The sequence below is a fragment of the Dermacentor albipictus genome, chromosome 3, assembly GCF_038994185.2.
Source record: "Dermacentor albipictus isolate Rhodes 1998 colony chromosome 3, USDA_Dalb.pri_finalv2, whole genome shotgun sequence".
Classification (NCBI taxonomy): Eukaryota; Metazoa; Arthropoda; class Arachnida; order Ixodida; family Ixodidae; genus Dermacentor; species Dermacentor albipictus.
The window spans coordinates 117,397,670-117,409,901 of record NC_091823.1 but is presented as its reverse complement, the minus strand read 5'-3'; the positions used below and the strand labels follow the sequence as shown (position 1 = coordinate 117,409,901).

The window sequence follows — 12,232 nt, the reverse complement described above, 5'->3', positions numbered from 1 at the left end:
CGACTACTTTGGTGAGCTCACACACAGCAGGTTCTGTACTGGCCGAGCGTCGCGGCCGGCGTCTTGAGCAAAAGGACTAGAGCTCTCCCTGCCCACAAGATACAGCGATTGCACTTGTTAGTTTCTGTGCGGCACTGCCTGGACTGCTCCGCAAACTGGCTCAGCAAGACCATACATTTCAGGCGCACGTTACGGATCGGTGGTTGCTACGCGCCTAAGCTGGACCGGGTCAACTACTACCGTTTCTACGACCACGCGTGCCGCTCGGTCGTGGTGTCGCCCATTGCGGTCACGCTTCCTATCTACGACGAACAGACCAGCTCGGGCCTCCGGTACGGAGCCATTGGATCGCTTGTCTCCGAGGCGCTCTTCGAGGCCTTCTACGAAACGCGTGACGACCTTAGCCCGACGCACCGGGAGAAGCTCAACAGTGCACGAACATGCATCGAACGCTCCATCTTCAAGGTACGCCCATCGAACGCCCTCCCTACAGCGAGGATTTGTTTCTGTCCTCTTTTTTTATCTATATTTTGTTTGGCGTAGCTCATGTGTGTCACTTTTACTGTTTCTTAGTCGTTTAAACTTTGCAGTTTGTTATCACAGTTGTGGCTTCCTTTTGTTTGGTGTTAATAACTCAAGTATTTTTGGAAGAAGCACTGGCTGTGCTGTCGAACGACCACGACAGCATCCCGACGCGGAGCACCACGGCATCACGCCGCAGCAGGAAGGTGTAGATGCCGACGAACCTTTAACATAGGCGCAAGTATTGATTATGAACTTCCAAAGAGGTCCATAAACATTAGCGTTGCAGTAGCGAGGAAAAGAACCAACAAACGGGTAAACCCTGAGCTACGGAAACACGCGTCCGAGCAGGACGAGCGCCGGCATCGCCAATGTGGTCTTATGTATGCACTTGACTTAGGAGTTGGTTGTTTAGGCGGTAAAAAAAATTAAGTGTTGCAAGAAGCGTTGATTCCTCAGTAATTACCATACAAATAAGTACAACCCTGTCGGCGCTGGAATCGCGGGTATGTGGCAAAGCGGTAAATTTAGGGGTGCGTTTATATTTCGGGTTCTCAGCTTCTGGCTCATTGCACAGCTGTAAAAGGGGCAGGGTGATTAACGAAAGCTGCTGCATTTAGTCCTGAAAATTAGCCTTTATGATAGGTGCTTGCTCCTGGGGTAATGTTAGGCACAGTGCCCTGTTGTTATTTATTTATTGAAGATGTCAGTCAAATCGAAATGAATTAGGTGTTCCAAACAAAACGAACAACAGATTTTCGCGACAAACGTGGAGCACATGTTTTATTCCGTTTCACGAGTTGGGTGCATCTAATGCTTTTGTTTCTCCACCATTCCACTCGCAGATCGGTATGAGTAACTTCAGCTACTACTTAGCTCTTCCCCATCGATACAATTGCTTTACGCTTGCGGTTCAGTGAAAATCTCTTTGTATTGAAATAAGATGTTGGCATAGGTTTGCCTCCGCTTCCTAGATTAGGGAATCCACGCCGTAGTATGTGGTAGACGATTGATTTAAAGTGGGTACCATGAACACACACCTGCAGTTCATCCGATTAAGTAGTTAGGGTGGCCGAACGCGCCTTTTTCAGCCGTTTTTTGTGGACGTGTCGTTCAAAGTGAACGTGTCGCGTCTTAAGCACAAAGCACACGTGTTCGAATGTACTTCCAACTGTTCCTCTAGCCAAATCTGTTAAAAGAACGGAGTGTGACGATCAGTAAACGGATGAATAATAAGTCAGAAAATCAGCCCACATTAGGCAAGCTCAGGAGCTCCTCTTATACGTCCATAGAAACGCCTTTATGTGGCACTACGGAAGCATTACGACCACTTTTAACTCTCTAACGGGCACTTGTATCGCAGTACAAAGGCAGTATTCATTCAGTTAACCTAACTATGCAGTTGAATTCACTGGAAGCTGATGTGGTAGGGACCTTTTCTGCTAGGACACATTATTTCGTAACCACTCAACGAGCGAGATGCCTACCCAAGAATACGCTTTGCGGTAGTGAATGCAATATCTATCACGCAAAATCAAGAGCTTGATCGCTCGATGTAGTCTCTATGCCCAGTCCCGGTGTCCGCACAATGGGTAGAATGCCCTTTGAGCTCTTAATAATCTTTTTAAACAGCAAGTAAGCAAACAAATACAAGCCGATCAAGCATTCGGATATATATATATATATATATATATATATATATATATATATATATATATATATATATATATATATATATATATATATATATATATATATATCACTCAAACATGTCATCGGGATTTTTCATTTCACGTCAACATGACGCGAGAAGTTAATCGAGGAAAGAATGCAACATTCTTTTCTCTCCTGGGATTAGCATTCGGTTGTTTCGCACGTCGAATCATTGAATAATTCCCACTGCAACTTATGAATTTCAACCTTTCACGCCGGCGATCCCAGGTGGACACGGTCGAAAACATGGAGGAGGCCTTCTTGCTGTACGGCGGCCACGTGGCGCTGTGGTCAGCCTATCGCTCCGAGGTGTACCTGCAGGATCGACGGCTGCCTGGTCTCGAGGACTACTCGGAAGACATGCTCTTCTTCATCGCCTTCTGCCTCATTCAGTGCGGGGGCAGCGTCATGCCCAGAGACACGTTGTGCAACATACCGCTCAAGAGCTCTTCGTACTTCGCCGACGCGTTCACTTGCCCGCTCGGTAGCGCCATGAATCTCGGAAACCGGTGCTCCTACGTATGAGCCTCCCCACTTGGCGCTGCTGAAGTTGAGGACTTCGTGGAGATGTGCCAGTTGTTTTAACGCGACAGCGTTATTTTTTATCTGCATGGGTTCAGACTGCTGATAATAAGTTAGCGTAGATATGACAATCATTATCTCTTTTCTCTTCAAAAAGTATAACCAAGAGCGATATGCTTATTGCAGTGACGAACCTTGTTAAAGCGAAAGTGTGGCAGAGTTGTTCCGGAAGGGAAAAAGAATATACAAATTGCTTGCGCCACGCAAACGAGAAACTTGCTAAAGTTCGCCGTCTTTGTCGCTTGAAGCCAACAAAGCAAAACGAGGTGAGCGATTTGAAGCTGTACGCATTTTTTTTAGCTGTTGTACACAAATGGCGAATATGCCGTAGCTCCGCGTATTCATTTGCCAGTCTGTTTTCTTGTCGTATCGCTGACTCCTGCCTAAGGTGTCGTGCCCCAGATGGCAGTATTTCTGAAATAAATTGCTTTTGCGCGAAGTGCTGCCTAATACTTCTAGTTTTATTTAATATTTGCGCAGTCATTTTTGTTTCTGACTAGAAGCTGTGCTCAAAAAGAGGTGTACAGGAGGTTTCATCATGTGTCACGGCTATGTTGCCAAGTGAAGTCTACATATCAGGGCGGGTAAACGTTAGTCAACAAGACTGTTTGAACAGGTTGAATTCGTGTACCACTCAGTACTTCCTGATTTCCGACGAAAAAACCAACAAATTTTGCATTCTTCAATACCAAGAAATTCTTATGACTTGCACACGACCTACACATATAATATCTCTCGAATTCTGCTATGTGGAACCTAAAAAAACCCTTTTCCAGTGTTTCTACAATTCACAGACCGGCCGCGGCATTCGTCAATTTCGCGCAGCCGTGCGCGGGTGTCTGGGAGGCGAAGGAGTGGCGCGCCTGGTTCCTTGCAATATCTCCAACTGGCGCTCGCCTCCACCGCGTCGCGGCCCTCGCAAGAGGCCGCGTTTCTACCACAGAGCCCGCATTCGTGCATAGCGTTCGAGGCCAGCGTTTCCCGGCAAACATTAGAGTTACATACGCTTCAGTTACCGGGAAGCGTGAGATGCAGTCAGGGATCTTTGAATGCTATCGCGTTACACACTTAAAGCTGAAGCTTAAGGGTCCTCCTAATTTCCTTTTTGAAAGGATCATCACGACAAGGGGTGCAGCAGACTCGGAGTGAAAAAAAATGGCCGTGAAGTCATGGGTGGCGATAAGGTTTATGAAAGAGAATGAGGACGTGATAGCGTGTAACGAAATATGTTTTCAAGTTGGGCATGGTATTTTATGAGTTTAACGCTGGTGCTTCGTGAATAAACTGAAAATATAAATTTAGCAGAACGATTTTGCAGGGCTTTAATATCATGAATATGGTATTCATGGACTGGGTGCCACAAAGAGGTCACGCATACTCAACTGTTGGGCCAAATAATGTAGCTAGTGTAGGCCAGTTTCTTCATGTACGTCGAATCCTCCTTCAGATTACGTTTGATGAGGCCAAGGAGCGGTTAGTAGATGTGAGGATGGTGTCGATACGGCTTTTCCACTCCAGGTTACTGCACAAACGAAGCCCTAAGTGTACGCTAGCATAGTTTAACTAACGCTAGATAGTTTAACGCTAGCACTGTTCAACGGGTAGAAAGTTTAAGTGCGATTCATGGAAGACATAAATTGAGTCTTCGAGAGGCTACAATACACCTCGCTAATTGAAACTTTTCGCGCATTGGCATCGTACCTGCAATAACTGGAAATAGTAAAAATGATCGGCTTCGTTACTGAACATGCTAACATGTGGCACTATATATAAAGTAAAACTATTCCAAAATGTTTTATTCGAATCTCCTGACGTCAGATTTGTGTAACCGTGGACACAAACACCGGGCTATAAAGTAAAACTATTCCAAAATGTTTTATTCGAATCTCCTGACGTCGAATTTATGTAACCGTGGACACAAACACCGGGCGGGGACCCACAGGATTGTCTGAAGTGATCAATCAAAGGTTCTTCTCCTTTATAGTAGGCCACTTTTGTGTACTTTAAAAGCGAATAACATTGCCTACACTGAACAGCTTGTCTTATCTAATTGGCTGACAAGAGGCGAGGAGCATGCTCAAGGAAAGAGGATTTCTATGGGACCAAGCCAGTGCCTTGAAAATCGATAACCGGATGAACAGGGTGGTGTCAGCATTTGCGATTTGTCCGCTGTCCCTTACTTAGCTTGCCGTGGCTGGTAGAATATCGCAGCGGCATGCAATGGAAGGTTGAGAATGCTGCTAAAACTGATCCTCAGCAAAGGAGAGTCGGCAGAGTGAGGTCGTAAACGTGCCGAAAGTGCTCGAAAACGTTACACAGCCACGCAAAAAGTATTATTATTGTACGCAAATAAACCCATGGTCTCCGGTAGCTGCGAGTAGCCAGTTCATGAGCGATCGGCGGCGGCCATCTTTTGTTCTTTTGGGAGCGGGGTAGCCTGCGTCTGTTCAGAAAAGAAAAGTTTTGTTTGGCATATTAACGCATCTTTAACGCTTACACGTCACTTTGACGCTGTGAGTTTTCGCGGTTTTGTGACGTCGCATGACACACAGGTTAAGTGCTTGCCGCCCTAAATCTTTTTACCAATAGCCGAGGAAAGGCATCGAATCAGAAAGGTTTTTTTTTGCTTGGTCCAATCATGCATAATCAGTGTGTACACGTCATATCAGAAGGGGGGCTATCGCGGTTTTCGTGACGTCGCGTCACAATCAGGTGACTTGGGGGTGGTGCCAAAAAGATTTTGACCAATGAAGGAGGGCTGACTGCAGAATGGGAATAGAAAAGTTTGTTATAAAGTTTGAATAGAAAAGTACGTTATAACGCCCCTTTATTTTATGCTGTTTCCCACCTGTTAGTTATGCCGAAAAAAAACCTGAGATGTGACACCAGCAGAATGTCACGAGTAATCTTTTTTTTTTGGGGGGGGGGGGGTTTGCCCAATCGGACAGATTTTTCCATCCTGTCCGCCAGCAAGATCGAACAGTAAACAGTATATCTATTGCTATGCGGCAGAACAGAAGTCAACGCTCAAGCTATGCTCCCTCAGAGTGATCTCTTTGGTGCATATTTTTACTCGGCGCTAATTTGTTCGAGCGCGTGAAACTCTGCACAGAAGCGCACCGTGTATTCTTCGCGTGTTTGCTTGAACTCCCTGCATGCTGTACCACGCGATTCGGGCACATCGAGTTGCAGGTCGCGGTTCTCTTCGTCTTTCGCAGCGAGTGGCGATGGAGACGCTCATTGCCTGCGGCTCGTGATGAGAGCGCCCGCTTGGCCTTCGCGAATTCAGCACGCTCGGCGGCGCAAATCCGATTTGCCGGCGTTCGCCGGAGGTTTGGCGCGTGTCGCGCGCCTGTTCCGCCGACAGGGTTATGCGATCTGCCTGTGTGTATATCGCAGCCGGAGTGGTTGCGTCCTCCCCTACGTTCTCCGTCTGGAGATAGTTCTACCCCTCTTGCGTTTCTCTTTGTCGCGCTTCCGCGTACCACGAGCTATGGGGTCACGAGGTTCGGCAAGCCGTCGCAGTGCCCGAGAAGGGTTTGTCGCTGAATTAATGAGATCCGGGGTAGACAGGCCGAGAGTGCGATTTGTGCTCTTCGGCCGGCTGCAGCTGTAGTCTTGCATTCCGCGTCTTTCCCTTGCGTTAACGAATGCCGCATCGTTTTCCGTTTCGCGAAAAGGTGCGCTCTTGGAGACGGACTGCTCCTGGGCTGCCCGCTTACGCTGGCGCCAGTGCTTGAGAGCTGAGAGTACCTAGAAGGGTACCTCAGGTACTCTCAGAAAGGTAGAAGAGTACCTAGATGAGCTTGGTTTTTGTCGCGGGTTAATATATAAATGTCACGAAAAAACTGAAATTTCTCCCTTCGCCAGTGAAAGGACGCACTCTCTGGGAGAACGGAGCAGAAGAAACGTTTCCTTTATTAATTATGATTCTTTGAAAATATGCATCGTTTAAATTCTACATTCTCCAAGGGGAAGGGATGCGACAATTAGTAAACGTTTGAAGGTTGGTCTTTTGATCGTCTCCCCAGTATATGCTTGGATTCCAAAAGCTTCCTTCAGTAGATCGTCTAATTCCTACTCGGTTGATTCCTGTATTTACGTCGGTGGTGGCTGTATCAACAAGAAGTAAAACTAATGTAGGGCTTATAATATGGAATGGTTTCGTCCCTACTGACTAGGGCACGGCTTCGTTCTGTACCACTATAACCCTTAATCCTATGGTAATATGCGTTTGCTAACACCGTGCTGTTATGTACTGCGTTGTCGACTTCAAAAATACCTGTCAGTTTCCTGCTTCAAAGGCACAGCAATTTCCGTATACAGCCAACGCTATTATAACGAAGCACTTGGGACCTTCCAAATTCTTCGTTATGCAGGTAAACTTGTTATAAAAGTCGCAGACCATTCCAGCGCGTCCAACTCGAGAAAATATTTATTTAGCAAAAAATTGAAGAAGAGCTTAGTGAAATGAGTGCCGAATTTCTTGTGCACACTTCGTTTGACGGAATATGCGATTGCAGCTGCCTTTATTTAACGGAGGTTCATGGCATGCTTTGCTGCTAAAAGCGTATGCGAAGAAAGGTAAAAATTGAGACGGTCGAATGTTGCTATCGAATCGCTGGCGGTCAGATATTTTGGTTCGATGGTGTCTTCAATGATTCGCGTCCTTTCCGACCTAGGTTGCTTTGATGACGCCGTCGTTCATCAGTTACGACTAGAGAGCATACATGTTAAGCCATCATACCAGTTGGATGGTTGCTGGAGCAGTGTGGCAGCACAGTAACACTATAGCTATGTGGCATCGTTACAGCTGCCTCGTATGCTGTTTCACGGAGAGCTTGTCTCAAAGAAACAAATCAGCCGCCAAGGATGCCGGAATTTCTTCTTCCTTGCACAGGCAAATTCACTTTAACGGTATATACAATCCGCATAAAAGATAGGAATACAGCCATGACCTAATCAATCCTTCGTTATACAAGGCATTTCGTTGTGGAGGTGTTTGACTGTAAATGTTTCGGCATGGCGCCCTCCTAAGAATGAAGCCAAGTTGAACTGTACCGACCTCTCGCTTGGTAACTAAAAACCTGTAGCTGATTTCTACAGCTGCGGGTCATTACTGCACCCAATTTCCTCAATTAAGAGAGTGCAGCTGCTGTTTTGAAGCTCCTTTGCGCTCACCGTCGTTGCGTCAAGTTCCGGAGAGCGCAACCTCTGCGTAAAAGTTCTGCGTTTCACAGCAGGTGTGTATACGTTGCTAGTTGATAGTAGGGCAATATAGATTAGTACCAACAACAAAAAGCGGAACTACACACGTGCACGGCTTGTACGTCGCTTGTACATCCGCATCATCTACTCACTCACGATAAAGTTATTCAAAGCCTAGGCCGACCCGGTGACGTGTACTGTAGTAGAATCGTTTCAATGGAAGGTTTTTGACTGCATGAAGCCAGCAGTGGGACTGGACGCCTGCGCAAGTAAATTATGCGTTCTGCTAGCGCAAACAAAACACAATAATGTGATGTATAAACAGAAAGTCTTAAATTTCCCTAAAGCAACGTCAATTGATGGCGAGTAAAGACATCTGCATACAGTAAAATTGGCGGTCAGTAAAATTGGCAGTCAGGCTTACAAGTGAGTGCGAGAAATAAATACTGTGTCTCAGTGGTTTTCAGGGAGGCAAAATAAGCCACTGAATTGCGGCAGTGCAATGAAAAGAGCATAGTAAATTGTACGCTGGAGGCATTATGCCGATCTGAATAGTTATATGCGCATTGTGGCATTCGTACAGGTGGCACGTGCATGGAAGTAAGACAACTAAATGAAAGCATCATTTTTATCCACCTCCGCATTTTTTTTTTCAGCTTTTGATTTCGTAGATTTCGCAGCTTTTGATTTCGGGCTGCTGTCGGAATTGTTTTCACTAAGTTGTTGATGGTGGCTTTTCGTCCAACAACAAGGCATCTTGTAACATTGTTGTGCTACTATAGATGACATATCCGTTTTTGGATCGATCAACCCTTTCGCGATCAGGTTGTACAGGATGAATGAAATTTTTTTGGAGCTCCCTGAAGGACCACCGTCTCATCTACAACGCAGCATGATGACTTGTTCCTTGCTGCAAGCCTTGTCCTGGAATTCGACTACCGCCGCGTGTATGATCACTGCTTTGTTGTTGTCCCACCTACATAGCAGATACAACTGGTCACTTCAGAGAGTCCCGGAAGCGCTACGGAAGGTTCTAAGAAGGCAGTGAACTTAGCTGCTGGCATAAAGGGCTGCCATGGGCGATAAAAAATATTTGTGTCTACTAGAAGGCGTGTATTTCTGCAACGTACCTTCAATGAACTTTTAAACGAACCTGTTAGCACTGCAGTGAAGAAGTGAAAGAACTTGTCGAGTACACTATTAGTGCCCGCTTTCTAACCTTATTTGTATATTTTTTCTTTATTTGTGTACTTATTTTCAGAAATAACTCATTTATTCAAGCAACCAATTGCCATATTCTTCTTTGAAGTGTTTCGTGAGCATTATCACTCTTTTGCGAGTTGTCACTCTTGACAGGCATACAGACGCTCGTCGTCTCATGACCAAGAATGATCCCCTAGAATGCTGCGTCGTAAAGGTATATACAGCCAGAATGGTCACATGACTTGTGTGAGAACTGGTCAAAGGAAATGAAAGCATAGCGCTTATCTCACCGTGTGTTCTGTGGCACAGGCACACACAGTGCGTATCAGGATCACGCCACATCTTCCCCATTTTACAAGCACTGTGTACCTACCAAGAAAGAAAACCACTCTACAAATCAGTCATCAATACGTATGACGCACCCATATCGCGTCGTTCTTTGCTCTGGTCTCAAACTTTCGTCTTTGGAAGGGTCTCTTGAGTGTCGGACGATTGCGTAGCCGCGATGTCCTCGTTGTAGGTCGTTTCCGTTGGCAGGCTGCTTTGTTGAGGCTATTCAGCCGAGACGGGACAGGTTTCTCTTCCGTTGCGGAGCAGGAACAGATTGCGTCTGTTTCTGGGTATGGTCTTCCCTGCAGTCTGGACCCAGTAGGATCTTGGTGTTGAGGTAGGATGGAGGACTGTGCCCTAGACGCATCTGTCTCTCAGCCATACTTGGTTGCCTGCGGATAAACTGGGAAGAGGTTTCGCGGCATGACGTCGGTCAAAATCTGTTGTTTCTGTCTGTATTTTACATCCTGCGTTTTCCAAGGAACGGTTACCAGTCGCGGTTTTAACACGAATGGCATGCATGGCACTCGTGAGCGTAAGCAACGGCTCATTAGGGGTGGCGCTGGATGGGCCCGGTGTGTTTCTATAATTCAACAAGGTAATGTTGGCGTCCGCCGCTCTCTTCAGTAGTCTTTTGAGAGTTCCTATCATGCACTCAGCTTACCCGTTAGCATGTCGGTAACGCGGGCTCGTTGTGACATGCTTGAAGCCGTATTTTCTTGCAAAATCGATGATAGCAAATGGGATAAACGGTGGTCCATCGTCTGATATTACCATTTTCGGGATCCTGTGCCTGGCGAAGATGCTTTTCAGATGCTGGATGACCACCTGTGACGATGTTCCGTGATGCAGTAGGGCCAGCTCATGATACCTGGTGTGGTAGTCGACAGCAACAAGATATACAGTTCCTGTCATCTCAAATAACTCAATGCCGATTTTCTGCCATGGAAGCTCCGTTGTTTCAGATGGGATCATCGGTTCCGAAAATTAGATGCGCTCTGCGGCACAAGCTTGGCAGTTGGCTACGGATGTTGCAATTTCCTGGCTAATTCCTGGCCACCAGACTGATTACTTAGCGTTTGCGTGGCTGCGGGCAATGCCTTGATGGCCTTCGTGGATTCTTTCAAGCATTTCTTTCCGCAGAGCTCTTGTGATTACTAGTCTGGGGCCCTTTAGAAGCAATTGCTTGCAAACCGTGATGTTACCACGATGCATCCAGAACGGTCTGGGAACTTGCGGTAGCCGGTCCTTTGTGGGCCAACCTTACATGCAAGCTTCGAGCAACGATGCGCACTCGGTGTCCATTGCCTGCTCTGAGTGTATGCAGTTGAGCATGTCATCTGAGAGCGCATATCGGACGACTCCATTCACATGAGCTCAGACGTCAGCTTGAGACAGTCTCCCAATAAGCAGTCCCGTGTTGATCATTCTGGCTCAAGAAAGAGTGTCCGCTGTAGTGATGGTTTGTTTTACCCGGGACGTGTGTGAGCGTGAACGAGTACAACATAATACGCATTATGAACCTTTGGATTTTTGGTGGAAGAGAATCGAGAGGATCACTACCCAGTAGTGGAAGGAGGAGCTTGTGGTCTGTCTCAAATAAAAACGTGAGACCTCTCAGAAATCCGTCGAAGCGTTCTGCTACCCAGGTCAAAGCCAACGCTTCCTCTTCGATTTGTGAATACCTCTGCTCTGTTTCTGTGAGCAATCTGGAGGCATATGCTACTGGGCGTTTTTCGCCAGATGGCTGATCCTGGTGTAGTATGGCGCCAAGCCCTTGCGAAGACGCGTCCGCCGAAACTATTGTCGAGTACATGTAGTTGTACCTTGCCAGGCATCTCTTCGAGCTGAGAGTAGTCTGGATGTGCTCGAAATATTCCTCTTGTTGAGTTCCCCAACACCACTCGCTGTTTTTGTTGAGGAGGCTGTGTAGAGGCGCAAATGTAGACGCAGCATCAGGAAGAAACCTTGCGAGGTGGTTCATCATACCTAATAAGGAATGAAGCTCAGCGACGTTCTGGGTGCGAGGCAACTCCTTGATTGCTCTAATCTTCTCAAAATCTGGGCGCACACAATTGGCATCAAGAATCATGTGCAGGAATGCTGCTTGCTCAACAGCGAAACATTTTTCCTTATTAAGGGTTACTCCTGTTCCAGTCGGTCGAGCACGTACGAAGGCGGTTGTCATTTCCACTTTAATCTTGCCGTACAACAGAATGTCATCATGTAGTTCAGTACGCCGTCTAGCCCTTCACTGACATGCGAGAACTCTGAAAAATTCCTTATGCGGATGCGATCCCGAACTGCAACCTGCGGTAGCACTACCGCCCATAAGGCGTCATGAAAGTGGTAAGCTTTTGACACCCTTCGGAAGGCTTTATCTGGTAGAATACAGAATTCTCGTCCAGTTTAGAAAAGACCTTGGCTTCCTGGAAGCTTCCCATAACTGGCTCTACCGTTGGTAGCTGATGACGCTCCCGTCTGACAAATTCGTTCAGTTGAGTCAAGTGGACGCATATCCTTACTGCTTCAGACGGATTCATTACGGGTACAATAGAAGTGCACCATTCTGTTGGTTCTTCGACCTTTTGTGTCATTCCTTCTCGTTCTAGCCTGTCCAGTTCTTGTTTGACATTTTCCTTCATGGGAATAGGAACCCGTCTGGGTGCAGACA

General features: G+C 46.6%; 1 protein-coding gene across 1 annotated transcript in view; it reads left to right on the top strand.

The window, feature by feature from the left end:
* The window catches only part of LOC135915617 (neprilysin-1-like), a 37,805-nt gene extending 34,567 nt beyond the window's left edge, over positions 1-3,238 (top strand). The window contains exons 10-11 of the mRNA XM_065448723.2: positions 183-465; positions 2,464-3,238. Of these exons, the coding sequence (XP_065304795.2) occupies positions 183-465; positions 2,464-2,760 (580 nt within the window). The 3' untranslated portion in view covers positions 2,761-3,238. The remainder of the gene's footprint in view (positions 1-182; positions 466-2,463) is intronic.
* The last annotated feature ends 8,994 nt before the right edge of the window (positions 3,239-12,232 follow it).